The following is a 24,651-nucleotide window of genomic DNA, read 5'->3' as shown; positions in this document are numbered from 1 at the left end:
CAATAGACTTGGTTGAGGAATGAATGAGAACATAACAGTGCAAAACTACACTACTGATTCATTATTAAAAGCATCATTTATACAGGGTATTAAGACGATTGTAATGCAGTGCAATTCAAGAAATAACACCAATGAGAGTGAATACTCTATTGCTGTTATTTAATGTGATGATCTTTGTCTATAGTTTCATAATTGGGATTGTCTAAAATGGAGGTATGAATAATACAGACAAAGTCACTTAAAGTGTTTGAAAGGTAATTGATTAACTGATGTATGACATACGTAGAAAAAAAGTCTATCTGATTAGGCTCAATGAACTAACAAAACAATTAAGGATGTGCTTAGATAAGGTTTTGGAAATTGATTCTGATGTTCAAATTCCTTGTTTTTTCCCCTTCAATACAGGGTAAAATATTCTGCTCCATAACACTCATATATGACTGCAATATCTGATAAAGGGTCATTTACCAAAATTCAAGGCAGACTAGATTTCTTTTCTTTCGATTTAAGACCAAAATACTACCAATGCAAAATTTATGGTCTGTTCGAGTGAACCTTTTCCCGCTAATTTTTTAAAAATTAAATATCTGGAAAAGGAGCTCCCCAACCATCAACATTTTAAGCTTTTTCTTAACCCAAAATTTTCTAGCTTTATGCATCATTTTCAAATTCTAGTTTTTTTTTTAGTTTCACTTCAATACATCCTTAAGACAAAGAGACTTTGACAATCTATTCAAGAAGCACAAATTATAGCTAGTTTTAATACATTAATTGTTTAAACTATAATTTGGGATTATTAATTATTTCACCACCAGTGGAAATATTCTGGCTTAAAAAAAGTTTAGTAGTCGGGGTATGTGACTACATTAGACTTGGTTGAGGAATGAATGAGAACATAACAGTGCAAAACTACACTACTGATTCATTATTAAAAGCATCATTTATACAGGGTATTAAGATGATTGTAATGCAGTGCAATTCAAGAAATAACACCAATGAGAGTGAATACTCTATTGCTGTTATTTAATATGATGATCTTTGTCTATAGTTTCATATATGGGATTGTCTAAAATGTAGGTATGAATAATACAGACAGAGTCACTTAAAGACTACCATTTTTAGAAGGAAACACTTAGATGACATAAGTTTGAAAAGATGTTGTTGAACGGGTGACATTTTAGAAAAGTGTATTTAAAGGAACTAAATGTATGCGTGTATCCAGAAAGAAGGTGTTTCAATGAAAGATCTATGACTCCATTATTTATAAGTCTCAAAACATTTGTTTTCTGGATTGACATTTCTTCAAAACAACAGACGGGATCATGTAACACAATTGATGGGCTACCATCCAACATAATTTGAAAATTTCATGAGGACATATATGGTGAGAAAAAAACCCACTGGCAAGTAATTTATATAAGAAACTGTGACGACCATATATGGTGAGAAAAAAAAACCACTTGTGTTAATGTCTAACTGACATTCTCTAGTAGGACCCATTCAGACAATTACTTGTATATCCATCACCGTAGACCATGACAAAAAACTTACAATGGCTCTACTTGTTCTGCCTTTCAAATTTAGACAGCAGAAAAGAGGGCATTCAATACATCCTTAAGACAAAGAGACTTGGACAATCTATTCAAGAAACAAATTATAGCTAGTTTTAATACATTAATTGTTTTTTAATCATAATTTGGGATTATTAATTATTTCACCACCAGTGGAAATATGCTGGCTTAAAAAAAAGTTTAGTAGTCAGGGTATGTGACTACAATAGATTTGGTTGAGGAATGAATGAGAACATATCAGTGCAAAACTACACTACTGATTCATTATTAAAATCATCATTTATACAGGGTATTAAGACGATTGTAATGCAGTGCAATTCAAGAAATAACACCAATGAGAGTGAATACTCTATTGCTGTTATTTAATATGATGATCTTTGTCTATAGTTTCATAATTGGGATTGTCTAAAATGGAGGTATGAATAATACAGACAAAGTCACTTAAAGTGTTTGAAAGGTAATTGATTAACTGATGTATGACATATGTAGAAAAAAAGTCTATCTGATTAGGCTCAATGAACTAACAAAACAATTAAGGATGTGCTTAGATAAGGTTTTGGAAATTGATTCTGATGTTCAAATTCCTTGTTTTTTCCCCTTCAATACAGGGTAAAATATTCTGCTCCATAACACTCATATATGACTGCAATATCTGATAAAGGGTCATTTACCAAAATTCAAGGCAGACTAGATTTCTTTTCTTTCGATTTAAGACCAAAATACTACCAATGCAAAATTTATGGTCTGATCGAGTGAACCTTTTCCCGCTAATTTTTAAAAAATTAAATATCTGGAAAAGGAGCTCCCCAACCATCAACATTTTAAGCTTTTTCTTAACCCAAAATTTTCTAGCTTTATGCATCATTTTCAAAATCTAGGTTTTTTTTTAGTTTCACTTCAATACATCCTTAAAGACAAAGAGACTTTGACAATCTATTCAAGAAGCACAAATAACTGAGTCCAAAATGAAAGAGGAAAATTCCAATAATCCTTTTTTTTATTGAAACCCTTATTTTGTTAACATTATCTGTCAATGTTTGTTATTCTGTCACTGGTGTAGGCCTTGATGGATGTTTACTGCAGAATAAATTTATTCTGAACCCTATTTGCCTGTATTTTATATTATTAATAAGAAACAAAGTACACAGAAACCATACAGTAGATCTCAGAATAAATTTATTCTGTAGTTGGAAGCTATAGTAATCATAAATATTAAACTTCTATCCAATATCAATATCTCAAAATAAATTTATTCTGAATAGAATCAGACAAACAAAATCTGTGATGGCTTAACAACAAACACATAGCATTCTATTTGTTATGTTTATCCAAAAATAAATCTATTTTGTGCTCATTATTATCATAAACATATCACCATTTTAAAATAAATTTATTTTGTACAGTGCATTACAACAAATTTTACAGAATCGTGATTCAATTCGTCTTAGCATGTTATTATCACAAAATAATCATCATCTATTCATTTCAGCTGATTTTTCCAAATTACAAAATAAATTTATTTTGAGCAGGTCATCACAACGAAGATACAAACTTCTCATAATAAATTTATTTTGTACTAGTCATTACCACAGATTTTTGCAAAAATCACAAAATAAATTTATTTTCAGCAGGTCATTACTACAAGAAAATTCCGACCTCAGAATAATTTATTTTGAGCAGGTCATCACAACGAAGATACAAACTTCTCATAATAAATTTATTTTGTACCAGTCATTACCACAGATTTTTGCAAAAATCTCAAAATAAATTTATTTTCAGCAGGTCATTACTACAAGAAAATTCCGACCTCAGAATAATTTATTTTGAGCAGGTCATCACAACGAAGATACAAACTTCTCATAATAAATTTATTTTGTACCAGTCATTACCACAGATTTTTGCAAAAATCTCAAAATAAATTTATTTTCAGCAGGTCATTACTACAAGAAAATTCTGACCTGAAAATAAATTTATTTTGTACAGTTCATTACAATGGAGAGAAAAAAGTGAAACACCTAAATATTTAAATTCCAAAATATATGATTATATCGTTTCGTGTTTGTACAATATACTTTTAACTATCTCAAAATATGTATTTATAACCAATCAAAACAAACGGATGAACATTTCCATAATAATTTTCACAACCACTTCACTCAATATAATTAATTCAGAAGAACGACCATATTCAAAATAAGCATCATATTCCTTACACTCTTCAAACAAACATACTAGAATAAAGTTACTGCACCATTGTGAAATGTTTGATGCAATTTATGTCGTTTTTCAAGACAATTACAGCCAAAAAACTATGTTGTATAATTCTTAACACTGTATTTCTAGGTTCAAATCTTCAATGTATTTCACTTGCACTTTTACGAAAATATGTTCTTTTAAAAAAAGGTGGAATAAAGCACTCAATGCTATAATGTTACAAGTAGTTATAATACACATATGAAAATATGATAAAAACCACAGAATTTCAATCAATTCTGCCAATAAAAAAAAATATTTCTGTTTTTTAATATGGATAAACCCATAAACATAGGTGTGAAAAACAGTTCTGTGTTGCCTTTTTGTCTTCTTTCCTACAATAAAACAAAATTGATAATTCTTACACTCAATATAGATAATAAATTGTTCAAAGCAGATCATAAGGATCATCCTATACAATATTTCTAACCATAATAATGTTAACTCATAAGAACTGTTAAAAATGTCCGAAAAATTCAAAATCAAGCATAGATCAACCGACATTTGAGAACCAACGGTGCAGCAATAACAGGCAGATGCTGTCAATAACTTATAAATTAAATGCAATTTGCAGATAAACACTACGAATTTTATTGAAGAGTCATTTGTAACTTATGGAAATTTTGAAGATGTCAAATTTACAATTCTGGAAGATTTAAACTATGATAAAGAGTAAGGACCCATTATGTTGACTGATTATATAGCCCTCTAAATACAATGTAAAAAAGATAATTTGTATGATCGCCAATGACACATTTATCCAAAAGAAACCAAATGACATAGAAATTAACAGCTGTAAGTCAGGACACGGTCTTTAACAATACGCAAGGCCAAACTGTAAAGTCAGTTATAAAAGGCCCCGAAATCACAATTGTGAATAATTCAAATAAGAAAACTAACAACCTTATAAATGTACAAATTAAATGAACGAAAAACATTCATGTTACACAGCAACAAAGAAAACATTGAATAACAGACTCTTAACTTGGGACAGGCACATACATACAGAATGTGGGATAACAAAATAATGTATGTATTAGTTGATTGACGTATTACACAAATATTATATTAAAAAAATACCTTTTATTTGCTTTTTTGGAGTCTTTTTCTGTGTTTTTCCTTTGTTTTTCTTCTTTGGTGATGGCATGAGTATCTGCAGGAAAAAAGTAGGCATATATATTCAACCTCATGAAAATCAATTAAGATATCCACCTTTAAAAATCATATTAAAGAACATGTTAAGTGTGACATTTTAGGTTAAAATGGAAGTAATTACATGTACAACCAATTATATTAATAACAGTACTGCACTTGATATGATAACATGCTTGACATTAAGAGTAAGACTTGATCACAATAAATCGTATTTGTTGCTGCTCACTAACATCAATTCATTAGACTTATAAATTGAGGCAATACTCAAATGTTGTCGTTCCTTTCCTGTGTTTTTGGCATTGGAGAAAGTCATGTCTTCCTGAAGTATTTATCATCACATCAATAGATAAGTATTATGAGCAACTGCAGTCATTTTATATGCTATCATTAGTAATATTTGCTTGTGTATTTTGTTATCAGCTTTAACCTAAAGTACTTAATGAAGTGCTTTAACTGTACCACATGTACTGGTTCCAGTTGGATGTCATTTGATATAATTTTGTTAATCTACCTAATGAGATTAGATATCAGATGGTTGAGATAATACAACACTAATTTTGAGTACCTTGATAAAATATATTTGTTTTATACTCAAGAGGCTTGGAAGCTCTGTAAAATTTTAGATTGAAGTTTATTGTGGGAGCTCCAAGGTGTCTTTCTATTTTTTTATACGTTATGTTGCTGTCCCATTCTATATTTGCCAACCGTTTCCTTTCAGTACTATACATATTTGAAAAAAATTCTTCATCATTGTGAAGGTCACCAAATCCTGTAATATCCAATTTAAAACAAAACTCATATAAAAAAAAATATACTGATACTTTATATAATGATGTGTGCATACAAATTTAGCAATTTAGCAATTCTTAATTTGTAAGATAAACCAATTCTCATCAAAACTGAACTTACCACAGGATCATCTATTTCTTTGTCTATCATTTCTTGAATTTGTTGAGGTAAGTTTACAACATGAGGCTGGGGGTTGTTTGTCCTCCTTGGCAATAGTGGTAATAGCCATCTTGCATTTCTTTTGCTGTAAAATAATGTCTTTTCTTTACTAGATGACGTTTCTTGTAAATGGCTTACATATCTTTTCCACCATCTATACTGTGTGTCTTGCACAATATCTGAGAACAAATACTTGCATTTTTCTATATTTTTAGATAAGGCATCAAAATTTATTTTGTGAAAAAATGGGCTAACAATTTTAGGAATTCCAGTTGGCATTTTCTTGAGCATTGGTTTTCTCATAGGGATCCAAGGTCTATGGTGGGCTCCTTTGTACTCTGATCGAATTTTTTTAGCTTCATCAATTGAAAACTTGAAATGAAGAGGTGATGTCTGCCCTGATAGAGGTGTTATATGCGGTGTTAACCATCCTCTTATGTCATAAATTCCACCAGTTATCTTACAGGAAGGTAGGAGATGCATAAACCCTGTCAATGTTTCAGCATCATTTTTTCGCAATTTATCTGAAATTTTGCTGAAAGCTGCATCTATGTCTTCATGGGTATGACCAACTGGTAGAAAAGACAGATGAACCTAAAAGAATAAAGATAGGTAGAAAATAATCATCATTAATCACAATTTAGTAACGTAAGTACGTTAAACACAAATAACAAACAAGTAAAAGTATATAGCTCTTAAATCGCTATCGGTGTTTTCTTATTGTTATGTTAAAAATTCCGGGAAATTTTGTTCTCCCTCTGCTCAATATACTCTAGTTCTTCAATTAAATGTGCTTCTGTCAAACTAATGTGTACAGCTCGTTCTTGTGTTGTAGAGTTAAACCTGTCCAATGTCAAGAGGAGGGTTTGTCGGCATCAGTTTAGTTTAACCCAGCCCCGTTATATATTTTTCTGTTCTAAGTCAGCAGCCTGTAATTCAGTGGTTGTCGTGTGTTGCTATTAATTATATTTCCTTAGTTTTCTCGTCTAACTTGTTTTCCATTTGTCATTTTGAGGTCTTTGATAGATGGCTATGGGTTTTGTTCAGTTTTAAAGATCGTAAAGTAAATTTTAGTCGTTATTTCTTTGTTATTTGGTCTTTATTATACAGTTGTCTCATTGCGTCTTAACAAATCTTCTTATTTTCATACAGAAACCGGTCATTTCATGGTCTTTATTTTCCGAACCAAGCTTTTCACATACAAATCACATAGGTAAATGAAACAATAACTCATGAATACATTGAAATAATAAAACAGATTTTCATCTATATTTTATGGACTATGTAAAGTTATATCTTACCTCTTTAAATATATTTTTTCTGACAAGTAACTCACAGAAAGCCAACATAAAACGATTTTTATTTTCTCTAAAGCAATTATCAGCCTGCATGTAGAGAATTTCAGGTAAAAAGCTACCCTGTAAATAAAGAATTGATTAAAAATTATTTAGTGCCAACAGCATATTCTTTTTTTAGTCATCAGTACTACCTGTGCTAAGAACTAAGTGTTTGGGTAGTGTTTTTTCTAAAATATGAATATTGAAAAATAAAAATTACAAACTGGGTAGTGATTTTTCTAAAATATAAATATTGAAAAATAAAAATTACAAACTTATACAATTTTTTTTTACAGTAGACCATTAAAAAATATATGAAATGAAAATTACATGTATAAAGTTCACATCTTCTTGATAAATATATCATAGAAACACAAAACTTACCATTAATACACTTGATTCATGCAGCTCTTTCAATACAGTATTCATGATAAGATTGGAATCATGACTATATTCATTTATGTCAATATATGTTGTAAATCTGTTTAGACCATGATTCATTATTCCTTGTACATGTGTCTGAAGGAGATTAGCAACATCTAAGGCCTGAGGAAAAAATAAAGAATGCATACAAAAATAATTTTTACGTAAGACACTACGTGTTTCAATGTGTAATTTGTTAAAACAAATATCATAAGTACGATAGTCTTGTGTGATTTTTAATTTAGTTTCTTGTGTATAATTCAGAGTTTAGTATGACGTCCATTATCACTGTACTAGTATACATTTGTTTTAGGGGCCAGCTGAAGGACACCTACGAGTGCGGGAATTTTCGCTACATTGAAGACCCATTGGTTGCCTTCGGCTGTTGTCTACGCTATGGTCAAGTTGTTATTGCTTTGACACATTCCCCAATTCCTTTCTCAATTTTAGTATTTTAACTATTTACGTGTTTAGATTTTAACGAAGCCTTTTTTCCTTTGAGAGGTCAAATTCGTTGCAAAATATCAGAAACCAGTGCTTGTTCAGTGTGAGTCAATGCTCCTTGTTGACGACCAATTTTTGACCTATATTGGTTTTTGTTTACATATAATGTGACTTGGGTGAAGAGTTGTATCATTGAAACTTATACCACATCTTCTTATATCTTCTTATAATTTAGTAGGCCAGACATGCGTTATGTCTACACAAGACTCACCGATTTGGTTCGATCAAGACTTTTGCATAGCCAAATCAAACTTTTAGACATTAAACTTAATTGGTTAATGAAATCATGGTGATATATATATACAAATGTAACTAATTTAGTAAATGTTACAAAAATCAACCCTACCTTTGAACGTCGTCCTGTAAAATGTGGGAGATCTGTTTTTGCTAAAAAAAAAATGTAATTTATAATAAGGATCGAGCTGGTTTTTTTTTAAAATTCATTGAGATTTCAAATCACATTAAAGACACTTACAAATGTTAACATGATGACTGTTTAGCAAAAAGAATGATTAGCTTAAGCAGTTGTTATCATTTGAAGTCCTGAAAGTTATAAAGGTGCATGTCAACTGAAATTAACCAAGCAAAACAATTAACATTATTATGATTATTAAGTTTGCTGAATCAAATTTGTTTTATTTCTAATTTTAACCGAAGGAAATGATCATATAACAATTGAGATATTAATTTATCTATCTTTCATTTTTCTTTTATGGTGGTTTTAGATGATAGTCTATGTATTTTTACATTTGACAGTTAACTTTGTTAGTGCTCAGTGTCTATTCATATTACTAAATACCAATAATATTGGCTGTCAATATTTATGATAAAGATTTTTTTTCAAATCATCAATGAATTTCGTCATGATACTGAATGATACTCTTGTTATAGAAAGAGGTAAGAATTAAATTAATAGTCCGTACATTGATCCATGCCATCTATAATAATACTCATGTAGTGTCGTTTGTTCTCTTCTGCATTCTTTCTTTTAGTTCTGTAATATGCTCTTTCTGCCCTGAAGTACAAGGGTATACTGTTTAATGACCATATGCAATTGTTAGTTCCATAATAAACATTTTGTGTTTTTTTTTCAAAACATACTATTAAAGAACCTTTGTGAGCAAGCTCTCATACCCCACACCCCCACACTGTCACTGGACAAACAAAATCTTAACAGATTCCTAAATTCAAAAAGTCTACAAAAGTCAAGTAATAACAATTTTCTTATGGATATGGACATGAGGATACTATGGCTTTCTTAACTATAAAGTTTCATAAAATTTTGTTGTGTAGTTTCAGAGGAGTTGCGATTATAAACTGCCGCAGTAATATATAAAGGCCAAAATCACAAGTTCAAAGGGCATAACTCGTAGAAAAAAATCAATAGTAATTTCCTTTAGACATGCACTCCTATAGTTGAAAGTATGTCATTATTATGTCTAAATATTCAAACAAAATTAGGCCAAAATTTTAATTCAAAAGTAACATAACTCCTGAAAAAAAACTGAATCGTAATTTTCTGTCAAAATGCACAGCTACATAGTTTGTCCTTATTATCTACACAGTTTTCTGAAATTATGTTGTGTGGTTTCAGAGAACTTACAATGTCAAGAACAGGACGGACAGACAGATGAGTCAAATACATTATACCCTGTGCAACTAGTTATTTATTTCTCTGTCAATCTGTCTCTTATGGAGAGTTGTCTCATTTGCAATCATACCACATCTTCTTTTTTTTAGTCGAAAACTTTGTCTTAATTCATCAGATCTTACAACATGTTCTTGAATATATTGCTTTCAATTGGCTGCAGTATTTCATTTTTTTCTGGAATTTTTTTTTCTCCAATTACCAACATTTCATTTGCTCAAATTACAGAGAAAAGACTGAGATATCGGAAACTTACATCTGTCTTGAATTGTGAACCATTATGCTTTTTTTAAGTGCTTCTCTCTCTGCTTGGTCCCTTGTTTTCTCAAGTCTTGTTGTCAAAGTTGTACAAGTTTGGCATCTTGAAAATGAATTAGTCTAAAAAAAATATAGGATAAATTAAAACTTATTGCAGAAATGTTATGTATGAAATGCAAGTTGACAAAACTGTGGATGCGGCAGAATCACAATCGTAATAGCTGTAATCACTACACTTTAACAAATCCAAAAAAATAACAGCAACAGATAAACTGTTAAGTTGATTTCTACAACAGGCACTTATGGGAAAATGGTTTGATTCTCATATTTAACATATTTTTTTTCGTTTTCATCGTTTGTTGCTGGTCAGGTTACGCTATACATGATGAATTTTGAATCTATGATTACACTTATTATTGATTCTATCCCCTAGCTACTGTTACAATCGGTTGAATCATTTAAACACATTTTAAACGAACATAAAGAGTATATTTCTACATGATATACCTTTCAATAAAAAGTAATTTATTTCTGACATCGGCATGTGTTTACGCATTAGGTTTGGTTTTACAGCCAATGCCATTGAGTGTTAAGACCAAGGTAATATCTTCAGTTAGCTTGCTTGCTAGCTGAACTGTGAAGTCAGTATAAGGTAATGTAAACTACCCTCCTTTCACAATGGACTAGTCCGACAGATAACCAATCTATCTGTCTATAGGACTAGGCTACTCCTAAAGGAGGGTAGTATACCTTACATAATAAAGACTTCACAGTTCAGATAGCAAGCAAGCTAACCAAAGATATTAATTTTACCTACACACTCAAAGGAATCAGCTGTAAAGTAATATGTATAATGCATCTAATTATACTGATACTTCAACAGTTAAATTATTATAAAATATCAATAATTAGACAATTGAAAAATTCAGTAGTTGATGCATTTTCTCTCTCCTTGAAAAACAAAATTAGATACATCATGTGTACATTATACCTCATATTTTAAAAAATAAGTTAACAAAATCATATTTACCTTTTTAATTTTTAAAATTCTGAATTCGTTCTTCCACATATGATAAAATGTTGCTTTTGAAACGGAAATCGTAAGTTTTTCTGTCATTTCATTAACATACAGATTGTAAACATCAATTTTTCTAGTTTTATATGGAAGCATGGTAATATCTCTATCAGGCATAAAATCTCCTCTGTATTTTGCATAATCTTGCAACCACAGCACTGTATCTTCCTTTGCTTTTGAGACAGGTCTTCCTTTGATATAGCCTGATGAAATTGCTCCATTACAAAATTTTTCAATCCATTTATAATAAAAGTTTTTATTCACTTTATATAAACTTCTAAAGCATTGTCCACACACTGTTTTTCCTTTATTGACAAAAAATAAAGGCTTTTCAGCATCAAAGTCTGCATCAATAAACTTATCGGAAAACCATTCCACACGCTGTTGATAGTTTTTTGTCCATATTCTGTACCTCGCTTCCCTTATAAATTCAAGTGATAATCCATAAAGACATCTTTTTCGGCACATATTTTTGTTTCTGAGACATTCAATTGATGTTGATAGTGCTTTTTCTAACAGGCTTTTTCTTTCATTTTGCTTACCTGAAGATACAATATACAATTGGTTTATATAAGACAATGATATTGGATTTTTAATATTATAATTCGTATAGCTTGAAAAAGAAATGTTTCAATCGGCTTTTTTCGCCCAAAGAATTGTAGGATGTATTAAAAAGTTTACTCTTCAAAATATAAAATACAAATGTTCTAAATGTGTCTGCATATAATCAATAGATTTAGAAATTTATAAACTATAAAGACATTCTTTTGTATTTCGTTTTATGTGATCAAGAATTGCATGAGAATAAATATGTGTTTTCTTGTTTCCTGTTGAGTTTGAGACATGTTGTCCTTACATTTATCACAGTTAAGATATAGCATGTACATGATGTATAATATTATATTGGGATATATTACTAAGTTATCAATGGGGCTGTGCATAAATGTATATTGTGTTTAAATAGAACTTTTGCAACATGATCAATCTGGATAAGAAATAAAAATAATCTATTAAACTAATAAGAGAATCCATTGCAATTTTGAAGAAAAAATGATTCACTGCTTCACCTCAGCCACAATCTTTTTCCTAATAGTGTTATTATATCTTCATAATCATACCTTTTGAACTGCTTTCTTCGTTTTTTTTATTTGCATACAATATATCCTCAATGGTAAATGAAAATGACATTGCACCACTCTAAAATGAATTTTTAAAAAATTAATCCATCGCATTTGTTTTATCAAAATATGCTCAGAAGGAGTTTTTTTTTCTCAAAAACATATACAAAAATAAAAAAAATCATTTGAAAAGTTTATGTCATTATCTTGTTTTATTGATTAACCAATTTTTATTTTCAAATTACTTTCTAGAATTCAATATACGTCAACACATGCATAATAATTTGATGGATAAAGATGGTATGCTACTTAATGTACCTGATTATTATCATTAGAATGTAACTCTGCTAATGAACTTCCAAGAATGTCTTCAGATCCTTCTAATTGTTGGTCCTTAAAATATTTAAAAAAAAAATTAAAGTCAGTTCATTCCTTCAATACACAGATATGCTTCAAATATAAGTTGTGTGACACGATTCAATACACACACAAATGTAATACATATCTTTTTTTAAGTTTGTTGTAATTAGCATTGTGTATAAATTTCATAACATTTGCTTGAGGCAAACTGAAGTAAGAGAACGGAAGCGAAACATTCAATAATGTTTTCCCTTTGTAAAGGGTATCACTCTAGAACAGTCAACATATGGTAAAAGTGACGCTACCCAAATTCAAACTCGATATGTGTGGTGTTGTAATAACATTGTGTATAATCTTAACATTTGGATGAGGCAAACTAAAGTTAGAGAACGGAAACCAATTGTGTGGTGTACTAACAGGCGGACAGTCATACAGGCGTACAAGGGTAAAACTTAATGGCCCTCCACTACCTCCCGGGCATAAAAACAACATATTTTAAAATAAATTGTACATCTGATGTTGTTAATAGTACATTGTACCTGCTGATTGTAGTCTGTCTGGTGCTCTGTTAGAGGAGTACTTGGAATATCTACGGATTCTTTTAATTTCTTTAGCTAAATAAAGTTAAAATTCACATTATCTCTATATCCAATGTCAATGAAAAAAAATAGGACAGTAGTTCTCCTTATGTGTAAAGATATGGCAACATTTATGCAACATAAATACTTATTTGATATTTGAGAATACTTTGGTCCCTTCTTATAGAATTTAACTCCTGTGATGTTAAGAGCTGTTAATAGTCTTCTATCAAAATAGCAAATTGATCATATACTAAATTTTTGAATAAAAAATATTTCCAATTTCAATTATGGGGTTGTACTATTTTTCCTTTTGTTTGGTGTTACTTCACTCTTACCTGATTGTTATCTTGTGTTTGTAATTCTTGCAATGAGGTCCCAAGAATGTCCACATGTTTATTGTTTATAGTTGTCTACAATTTAAAATTACATTCTGTAAGGAATTATTAAAGCAATTTAACATGGTATCATATTTAGGGTATGATAAAACAAATGCTTTAAAAAATGAATTTGAATATTGAGCTTGAAAACAATAAAAATACGTCCTAACAGTTCACTGACTACAAATTACTAAGCCCCTACAACAAATCAAATAAATAGGTAAAAAATAACCACCTCATCTTCATCATGTTCATGGATTATAGTATCCTGTTGTAAATGAGGTCGTTTGGGTTTTATTGGAGTTGATGTCATTTGCATATTTGCAAACAAGGTACCATCATAACGATCTTCTAAAACCTAAAATAATAAAAAAAAATCATTATAATGCTATTCATTTTTCATGATATATACATGATATATGGGTTTTCCTTCTGCAAATGTTGATATTTCAGTCAAAAATGTAAACTATTCCTGCCTTGCTTGAAGGTATAGATCTATGATAAACATTGCACATCTGAGCGATATATTTGTAATTCAGTCACCTTTTCTGTCAATATTTAAAACAAACATAAAGACACACATGCAGCTGTGATACCATGCATTAGGAAAAAAATAAATGTGTCTGAATCCTGACAGCAGACTTACATAAATATTGTAAAAATTTGAACACCTGACAGTTTAAATGTAGATTATATTTAAAAATCTTACCTCGTTTTCCTCGTTATCAGAGAAACTATAAGGATCATAAGTAGATGTTGATGTTCTAGACCTTTTCTGGGGATTTCTAATAGGTAAATCTGAATTGAAAGTTTGTCTTTCTCTGATCTGTTAACAGAACCCAAAAAAAACGTTATATATATACAGTTTTCATCAAACCGGCTTCCTCTTCTATGAAATATTGTTGCTCTAAAAGTAATATTTTATAGGATAATATATATTCTGATCCTCTTCATGTGAATTATAATTTAAATTTATCTTTATTTATATGTTTATATTGTGTAGTGTTGTAATTATGCCCCGTCAGGGGCCCTTAATTGGAAATAAAAGAACTTTACACTTTGAACTTTATAATCCATATTCCTAGTATTAGTCTAGTGCAAATTAAAGTTAAACACCAAACACCAGAGACATATAATATAATAATTGTATTATATGTCTCTGCAAACACTAAACACCCCTAAGATGATAGAAACTGTCCATTAAATCATGAACCATATATGTAAATTTTCCACTCTCTGACATCACATACCAAACATGCCTTATTTTGTAAGAATAAAGTAATTCATTCCTCATGCATCAAAATCCTGCAATCTGATTGGCTTATTATCCTGGTGTGAACACTCCGTCATTGTTCATTCCAGAATAAATACAACTTTCCAAAAAATCAATTAAATAAAATCTTACTGAAATCAGAGACATATAATACAATTGTATTATATGTCTCTGCTGAAATAAAGAAGAAAAGAAATAAGATGTCAAATAAAAAATCGGCTGTGCCTCAGGTTGTATGAATTTTCCACACGGGTGTACAATTCTGTACATGCTTCCTTGATTACACCAAGATAACTAGTATCGATATCTCTTGTATAAAAATAATGGTAAAAAGATCACTGTTCATAATATTTGCTTTCCAAATTTCAACTTACAAGTTTCATCTGGATATAAAATATGTATGGAAATAATAAATCGCAATGTATGTCATATGGTATATGTTTGTTTGCAATAATACTTAAATCACAATTAAAACAAATAATTATATAAGAAGATAATATATGTATATCTCACATCTTCACACATAGGACTTCCCGTTGACAGTGACACTTCTGGGTGAATATCTGATAATGAAGTTCCAAGTGGATCCTCAACTTGGCAAAGCTGTAAAGAAAAAAAAGCATTTGAAATACCACTACCACAACATATCAACTTGATTATAAAAATTAGAGCAAAAAGTTATGTTAGTTTCTGGTAAACCAATATTTGGCAATGTTTTTGAAAAAATGTTTCCCTTTTATCATGGTGTGTTCCGTGGAAACAGTTTCACCTTTCCATCTGAAACAAAACAGTGGCTTTAAGCTTCGGTCACACTTTACTGGATAGCGCGAACGGGCGGCTAACGGATGAAAATAAATGTTGACATAATTGTTAGCCGTTAGCCGTTCATGTGCTGACCGAATAAAACGGACGTGTAACGAATGCATAACGGACAGACACCGGATATGCAACGAACAAGAAACAGAAGTGTGCTGGACAGAACGGATGTCGAACGCATGCATGTCGAACGTATATCCAACGCACGAGTTCCGCATAATACGGACGCCTAACGGGAGCGTACCGGATAAAACGGATGAACAAAATATACGGGAAAATTAAAGGCGACATTAATAATACATGTAAATCGGATAAATATTCAAAAAGTTACGTTTTACTGGTTTTGGTATGTTCTTTAAAATGTCGCCAAGGCCGGGCAGTGTCTAGCATGAATAAGAGCTGCTTGATTGTGAAGACGTGCCTTTACTCTAAGATCGATTTGCATAATAAGAATTCATGAAGATCGATTATGTATAATAAGAATTCATGAAGATCGATTATGCATAATAACAATTTATGTATGTAAACAAATCATGAGACACATTAAGCTTCGGTCCATAATGCGGTCAGTCAAGTTTACCTCACAACGTCCTTTTAAGACCTTTTAACACATTGGATAGTTTAAACATCAAATTAAAATCTGGATGTAGGAAACACATTTAATTAACTCTTTATTCATAAAAATTTTGATATCGTTTTTATGACTGAATTTTATCAATATTGATTGTTTGGATGCATTGGAAATATGTCCGTGCAAACTCACAGTTTAAAGAATTTCAAAATTAATGGCTACCTTCGTTTACCTCAATTTGTATGTAACTTATATTATAATACATGTCAATTACATCAAATCTTGAGATTGTTACTGGTCTTGGAAAAAATATTTTAACAATTCGTGTAGACATTGATAATATGTATGTATGTATGTACTGGTAAATGCCTCCGATATCCGAAGAACCCCTCGAAAGCTGCGAGGGTACAGTGGCATCCATGTACACTCCCTAACGGGATTAATGGAGATGTGTCACTAACGTATATTTATACGACAATTATTTTTACAAGGACAACCAATCCCCACCCAATTCAACACAAAGGGAGTGCTAGGACACCGGGAAGTCTGTTATTGTGGTGGAGGAAGCCGAAGTACTCGGAGAGAACCACCGGGCCACTCGGTGGAAACAGACAAACCAGAGAGATATCAGAAGATTGATCTCCAGGTCAAAGTAGGGACACTTTGACCAACCGAGGCCCCCAACGTACCCATTCTAGTTTAAACTCCGGTCTGGGTACCAGAGATGTGTGTGAGAGGGTGAAAATTACCCTTCTAATGTACTGAGATTTTTAGCACCCCGAGTGAGAATCGAACTCGGGACCTTCAGCACTGTAGCCATCGGTCTTAACCACTAGACCACGAACTCACACAAATTCTATAATATTCTTTTTTAAATGACCACGAATTAGAATATGAACCACTTCTTTTTTTTTTTATTGGAAAAGTCATTCCCGACTACTTATAAACTTTGAAAGATCAAAATAAAAGTTAAACATGCTTACCTCTTCTCCATCCATATCGTCATTTTGTTGGTATTGATTGTCTGGGCTTGGTGCTGTTGATAGTTTTACACAAATCATCATAATTAAGAATAATTCGAAAAGAAAAAATTCAAAATAACACTTTTGATTGAACAATACTCTCATTTTTAGAAAGAAAACGCGCGTTTTCCGGCTCCAATGTGTCCTACTAGGGTGTGCGATTTATCACATTGATTTACTTCACAGTTCAAAAGAATTCGCACAGACTTGAAGGGATATCGTGTTGCATGTAACAAATTATCTTTACCGTTGGAATTCCATCTAATTAAAAACTGACCATGCAGAGATCCTGGACATTAACATCTGATAAGAATATTTACATAACAGCGTATTTACTTTTAGATCTGTAAATGTTACGTTAATTCGGAATTTAGCATACCACATGTTTCATTCAAAATTAACGGAAAAATAAAATTTTGGTCTCACAAAGAATGTAATATACGCCGATTAAACAACACATGCAATTATTGTTTTTCAAATGAGATGTTAAAAATAACAAACATTTTTTTAACAAGACCTGAAGACTGTATAAAATTTCCCTATGCAAGAAAATCATTATATATATGTACTATTCTTTTGCTACTGAGGCTGTGCCCTGTTTTTTCCTCGAGGGGGAGGAGGGGGCACTTACTATATAATTAGTGGTAGGGATGAGCCGCTGTAATAGGTCACTCTATTATATATGAAAAGGGTGAGAAATTCAGATTCAATATATCAATAGGTTGATATTATCACTTGCTTGATTATATCATAAGTATCTGAAGTTAATCAGATGTCCGTATTTATTTTTGATGCGGTTAAACCACAGTCGTAAATGCATCAGTTATTTGTCAAACCAATTAAATTCTATTTACTCTGATGTGGTTTTTCCACTGATGCCAGTAATAGATGCAATAAATCCAACCATTTTGACATTTGCACCTATTTAACATTCAAGGGTTTGTAAAAACAACGATAACAATTATTCAGAGAAATTCCATTGTGACAGTGTCCTTGAAGAGCTAGGGAACAGCAATGTAACTTTTAATTAGTTTTTAATTATTATTGAACATGTTAAAATCAGTGAAAGTGTTACTCTCTATGGTGATATTACATTTATCTGATCATAGATGTTATACCATCTATGATCTGACCAAACGTGTTTACATGTATTGTATTTTTTGGAATTATTTCTTTTATATAAAAGGGGGCAATAAGAAGAAAGTGTTTAAAATTAGACGAATTTATTGAAAAAGAAGTGGTATTACTGCGCTACTACGTTGCTTAATAACAATGAACGCGATGATGAGCGGGACAGAAAAAAAACTATACTAATGTACCAGAAGATGGAAAATATTCAAATATATCTAAACTGGGGTCTTCTTTTGTCAATTGATATATAGCAAGGTCTAGGTATATATTTTTGATAAACAAAATATATGAAAAGGGTGGGATACTCGATGTCCCAGCTGCTAACACCTACCAAAAACAAAATTGAAGTGCCCTTCCTCATTTATAAGCATGATCCGTATTTTAAAAAAGCCAATTGTACACACTTTGGACAAGCATAACATATAATTTACTTTTCAGGCTTTATCAGGGAGATATAAAAAAAAGATTTATCAAATATCTGATGAATTTACGTCGCATCTGGTGATCTTGATGCCAATGGATGGTCCCTTTCACCATCCCCGAAAGAACGAGAGCAATGTTTTATAGTAATATGCATAATTTCGTTGTTACAAGTGGTTTGCTAATAAATCTAGCTATTTATTATTGATATAGAAATGCACAAAAAAGATAATATGATTCAGCAATCGATGGACAAACCACAAAAAGACATATATATTCAACAATCAGTCTTCAAGAATCTGCAAAATAGAAACAACAGAAGATGTTGCATGATTGGCAATAAGTCAACTCTTCACCAGAGACCAAATGTAAGAAGTCGGAAGCATATTGTTCAGTGGTTGTCGTTTGTTGTACAGGATCATACATGTATAGTGTTTCTCGTTACTCGATATTTATATGTATTAGACCGTTGGCCGTTTTCCTGTATGATTTTTTGTAAAAAAAATCAGCTCCCCTTTTCGTGTGTATGTTAGACTTAAAGCTATATATTATTATTATTAGCATTATTTCCAAAGAACTCCATCAGAAGATCCGATAAAAAAAAATTAGGGTCGGGGCTATAAAAAAACAGGGTCGGTCGGGTTACCGGAAACTCAGATTCTTTTTTTCTCGGCCCTACTGAAATCCATTCCATAAAAAAAATCGAATTATTACAGAAGAGTGTCCACCATGCACTTGCAGGTAGTTGCACTATTATTGATAAAGTGGAATAATGTTATACAAATGCATGTATGTAACTGTAATATACAAGTATTAGTATAATATATAACAATAAGCCAGTCTAAGAGTATACTGATTTGTATCACTACAATATAGTAGTCATTACGGTAAGGTTTAATTCCCTGTCATTAATTTATCATCCATGCACGAACTTGTCTCATATTTTTTTTTATATCTGTACATTTACCGCACTTTTAGGTATAGAGACGTGAGTTTTTTCTGAGACAAGTGCTTGTCGGATCATCCACAAGAACTTGCGGTCATCCGATGTTCAGTACTTTTTGATTTTTGATTGATTTCAGTGTGTAGGGTCTCAGTATTGAATCGTAAAGAATAGGAATGTCTGCTAAATTAACTAAATAATTTAAAAAAAAAAAAAAATGAGAATTAAACAGTTGCCGAAAAAGTAAGATGTCAATCATACCTGTTACCTCATAAGAGAAACTCGTTTTGACGGACATGTATACATAAATATATATAATACCTGCATGGAACGAATCTCATATACCAAATATGTATTTCCATTATCTATAATTAATATGAAATTCACAAAATAAGTATGCAGTGTTTTTATAGTCGCTGAATTATGAAAAGTAGAATAAAGACAATTGACAAAATGACAGATTGAAACTTTGTAACATGCACTTCCCTTTGGGATTGTATTACATTCGTTCCTTCTAAGCCTTTTACAGTTTGCTGTACGATTTTAATTTGCTCATTGTTGAATGCCATTTTGTGACATAAATCAAATGTGCTTACCCTTTAAATGGTTGGTCTCTGGTGGAAACTTACTCATTTGCAATCATACCCCATCTTCTTATTATACCCCCGCTTTAAAAGAGGGGGGGGATACTGTTTAACCTCTGTCTGTCCTTCCGTCAGTCCGTCAGTCAGTCCGTCCGTCCCATGAATATTTTTCGTCGCATTTTTCTCAGGAACTACAATACAAGGATTTCTGAAATTTGGTTTCAGGGTTTATCTAAGTCAGCTATACTGTGTGATGCGTAAAAAAAAGTTTGCACAGAAAATAAATTTGTAAGGGTTCTGCGGTTCTCCAGTCATAAAATATTTTACAAAAATTCATCGGGTGACCGTCACTAAGTATTTTAAATAGAGGGGATCTATATGTTGTGTACAAGTTGTAATGTTGTACAAATTATAATTTGTACAGAATTTTTGTACAAGTTATCAGTGTTTTATGACCTGCTGAACAAAAATGGATGATGCAAGCACACAGTCTTTTGCTCCGCATATTTCTGTCAATTTTTCACAACTTCATGATACAGTCTAATACTGAGCATTGATGCAAAAACATTATAAGACCTCACAAAGATTTTGTATAGATATGAATATGGTATAAGGAAAAAAATAAAATTAGAATTTAAACCATTCAGGTATCCTCATTTCCAGTTTGAAGGCAAGGAGAATAGCACTAAATGTTAGGTTGACGTATATTTTTTTTTAATTTAAAACATTACACTGGTACATTTTATAAGTTAAACCTGTATCACCTGTTGCAAGAAGGTAGGTGTCAAAAACTTATAACTTGTACAAAAACCCTGTACAAATTATAATTTGTACAAACTTACATCTTGTACACAACATATATCAATGACCGCCATGGATTGATTAGTGAACTAAGAATTGATAGTAAAAGCAAAAACACTTTATGTTCGCAGATTCAAACGATTTCGCAGGTGTGTTCTAGTACATTATATGTAAATATATAACAAAATCAAAAGCAATTCAAGCACATTGGCTATAAAATACTGGCACAGAAATATCAATAGCACACCGTGACTAAATGAATGTTCAGTAGATTCATTTGTTAAAAGGTTAATATAAAAATATTACTGATTTGTGGGTTTCTTCTGTATAATTGATGAAACATTTATTTATTTAATATTTAATATATACTAAATTTTATTTTAAAAAAGTTTACTATCACCTATTTTATATAATATTTTTTAGATAATATAAAAACATACAGGAACAAATTTACTTTCATATTTTAGAAAGACACCTAATTATTACTAAACAAACAACCCAATAATTAACCAAATTAAAAGTCGGCTAAATGAGAATGCCTTAGTTTAAAAAGTTGGATAAATGAAAAGTATTTTGACATTGACCTTTCACGTACATGTAAGATGTTGTACATACATTATGACACATCCTCTGGTGTTGGTTTATATACATGTCAAGTTTAAAGTTTGAAATCATAACGGTTCTTTAGATATAGAGTGGGCACACTTTATTACTGACGGACGGACGGACGGACAAATGGACAAACGGACGGACATATTGATCACTATTTGGCGATCGACATTCGGCGGGCCCTTATTACTTTCTTTATGTGTTTTAATGTTTCAAAATTCAAACTTAGTCTATGTTTTAAGGTAATAAGCATTGTGTTGAGGGCAAACTAAAGTAAGAGAAAGGATACCTATTTTGGGACGTACGGACAAACGTACATGTACGTATATAAAGACGAGGAAAAAACTTAATACCCCCTCCGTTTAGGTGAGGCCATAAAAACTATTTTGATCTGAACGAGACAGCTTAACTGTACACTGCATAACAAAACAAACACGGAAACTTGTATATGCAACTTTTCAATATTGTTGCACTGGTAAAATATCTTAAAGGTGTAAAGTTTCCAAATTTGGTATGTTTAACTTTAATAAATGGAGTTCTACTGGCGTCATACATCAGTGTATAGCAACGACGTACGCTGGGCGTGTTAAAAAAACCATGTACACTGACAATACGCTTCAAATGTTGGACGCATTCAATTTTTCAATCACATCTGTTTCGTGTGCACAACGAGCTTTATTTGTATTTAGGACGTACGAGAAGCGTACATAAGCGTTTGGGCGTTCCAGTAACGTACGATGGTTTATGTCGGTCGTTTATCTAACGTAGATGCAACTACATGTAGCAAACAAGTCATTTGAATGTACATGTATATGAGACGTGTATCAGTCGTACCGTGCTGCCGGCGTGTCTCGGACATGTAATTATATATGGGTTTTTGTACTACTTCTGTATCCATATGGTCTTGTAAATTCACGGACATATGCCCTTATAAATGTCAGAGCAAGTTTCGTTGAATATCAGAATACGTTTTTAATACGAATGTCAGAATGCTTTTTGAATACGCCACAGGTGCGTTTTATATACGTTCATGGAGCGCTGAAACTACGACAGGCGTATATGCTACAAACAGGCCCTGCATTCGTCCAAGTAAAAGTCAAAGTATAGGTTAAACTATCTTGTCGCGAAAACAACGTTCCCTTGACGTGTTTCAAACTTATATATATATATAGCTTTTTCCAACGCCCTTCTAACGTACTTATTACGTGTGTGTAGCGAACAGATATACGTTTGACCAACGCTAGAGCTAGATGAAAATGTGTTTGCTGCATAAATTTTTTCTGGAGTTATAGATTTTACCAAGCGTATACTTTTATATTTCGACTTACTTCAAACTTATACAACGCGCGTCTATATATTTTAAACGTTGTGTGTCGTTTGTTATCGTTTGCTAAACGCTAAAACAGTATAGAAACAAGTACAGCGTTTAATTAGCGTTTACTGACCCTGTTTGAACTTTCAATAATGCATGCACATGGTGTTGGTAAACAGACTTATTATAAAAGCTGAAACAAATACATCGTTTAATCAGGCTGAAGTTAAAAAACAAATGTAGCATTTGTACTAACAAACGATGAAGGACAAACTGTAGACGCATTTTTAGCGAGTGAATAGTTTGTCAAAGCTTGTGTAAACTTTGCAAGCGCATATATAAGAAACAAAGTTTAACGATCAAAACATGTGCGCGCTTAGCCGTTTGCATCCATGCTATGTGTTAGAAAAAAATGCACTCTTGGTCAACTTTCTCTGTACGCCGATATTTAAGCCAATGCGTGACAGCGGTATAATGCGTTGAGGTCTAAGTTTTAAGAGAGACACAAACTAGTTAACGTTTGAGTGGACCAGATTAAAAGTCTAGTATGTGTTTATGATACGATAAAGGGGTCTGGTCCATCCTCTTCCCTAGAATTTGCCTATGAATGCTTTAATTGAATAAATATGTTAACAGACTGACTGTATTTTCAAAAAGATTTTTTTGTAGTTACATATTTAATATCCTTTGTGCACACTTTAATTGACCTCAAAGATCAAATTGTCGTAAGTTTGCTCTTAGAATGTAGTTATAGCTTTACATTTTACATTTTAATTTTTGTTTTAAATAAATGCAATTTGAGACGCCTGTTAAAAGATGTAATACAGTTTATGAAACAGCAAAGTAAGCATCCGTGAAGAACTGACAAAAGTATGAAGCTGTGATAGAAACAGATGATTTATTGTTGTGGCTGCTTATTTTAATTAATTATGGTATTCTGAGTGCCCGGATAAAATGGCATCTTTTGATGGAAAAAAACTGCTGGACAGACCATTTGTTTACCCAAATATTTAAAAAATGCATTTAAAAGTTAAATTATGCAATATTGATTTTAATTGAAATTTGTTATTTTAAAGCAGGTAGCAATGTTCAAAATATCGGAAATTGCAAGACAGTCAAAGCCGTTTTAATGTTTTTCTAATACATGCATCTATCAAAATATATAATGATGAGACCTTAATAACCTCAGTACTAGTGACAAAACACACTTTACATATAGTCTAAATGCTGTAATTTCTGAGTTACTATCATAGCAATTATCCAATCGGGCCCATCCTACTAAGAAACTTATAAAACAAAACAGTGTTTGGTTCTTAAATGTTTATTTTATATCGATGACACGGATACATTTATCAGTGTATGGTTACACAAATGATCTTGAAACATGCATCGGATCTTGTTAATACCACCTGTGGGGAAAAACCGTGTGAATGATCAAGTATGATATTTGACATGTTTGTCCATCTGTCACGTGCATCAACCACATTAGTATATATATATTTATCTTTATATCATATTGGAATCAATTATCTAACAAACAAACTGCTCGTTTTCGACATAT

The 24,651-nt window shown here is 31.5% G+C and overlaps 1 protein-coding gene across 1 annotated transcript; it reads right to left on the bottom strand.

The window, feature by feature from the left end:
* Positions 1-2,801: 2,801 nt before the first annotated feature.
* LOC139515902 (uncharacterized) lies at positions 2,802-17,679 on the bottom strand. Its single transcript, XM_071305654.1, has 17 exons — positions 17,252-17,679; positions 15,395-15,484; positions 14,318-14,434; positions 13,844-13,966; positions 13,567-13,641; positions 13,190-13,264; positions 12,609-12,683; positions 12,291-12,369; positions 11,128-11,714; positions 10,096-10,217; positions 9,115-9,206; positions 8,538-8,578; positions 7,649-7,810; positions 7,229-7,345; positions 5,889-6,521; positions 4,905-4,977; positions 2,802-4,159 (listed from the first exon to the last, which is right to left on the bottom strand). The coding sequence occupies exons 1-17, from the start codon at positions 17,393-17,395 to the stop codon at positions 3,897-3,899; spliced, it is 2,868 nt and encodes a 955-aa protein (XP_071161755.1). The 5' UTR covers positions 17,396-17,679; the 3' UTR covers positions 2,802-3,896.
* Positions 17,680-24,651: the final 6,972 nt, after the last annotated feature.

Source organism: Mytilus edulis, chromosome 3 (assembly GCF_963676685.1).
Source record: "Mytilus edulis chromosome 3, xbMytEdul2.2, whole genome shotgun sequence".
Classification (NCBI taxonomy): Eukaryota; Metazoa; Mollusca; class Bivalvia; order Mytilida; family Mytilidae; genus Mytilus; species Mytilus edulis.
This window is presented reverse-complemented; position numbering and strand designations above follow the sequence as displayed.

Excerpts from the sequence above, each read along its gene's own strand:
- LOC139515902 (XM_071305654.1), bottom strand. The coding sequence starts at position 17,395 with ATGAGAGTATTGTTCAATCAAAAGTGTTATTTTGAATTTTTTCTTTTC. Across the intron at positions 14,435-15,394 it reads GAAGTCCTATGTGTGAAGAT|ATCAGAGAAAGACAAACTTT; the intron begins GTGAGATATACA and ends TTCTGTTAACAG. Across the intron at positions 7,811-8,537 it reads TTACAGGACGACGTTCAAAG|GCCTTAGATGTTGCTAATCT; the intron begins GTAGGGTTGATT and ends TTTTTTCCTCAG.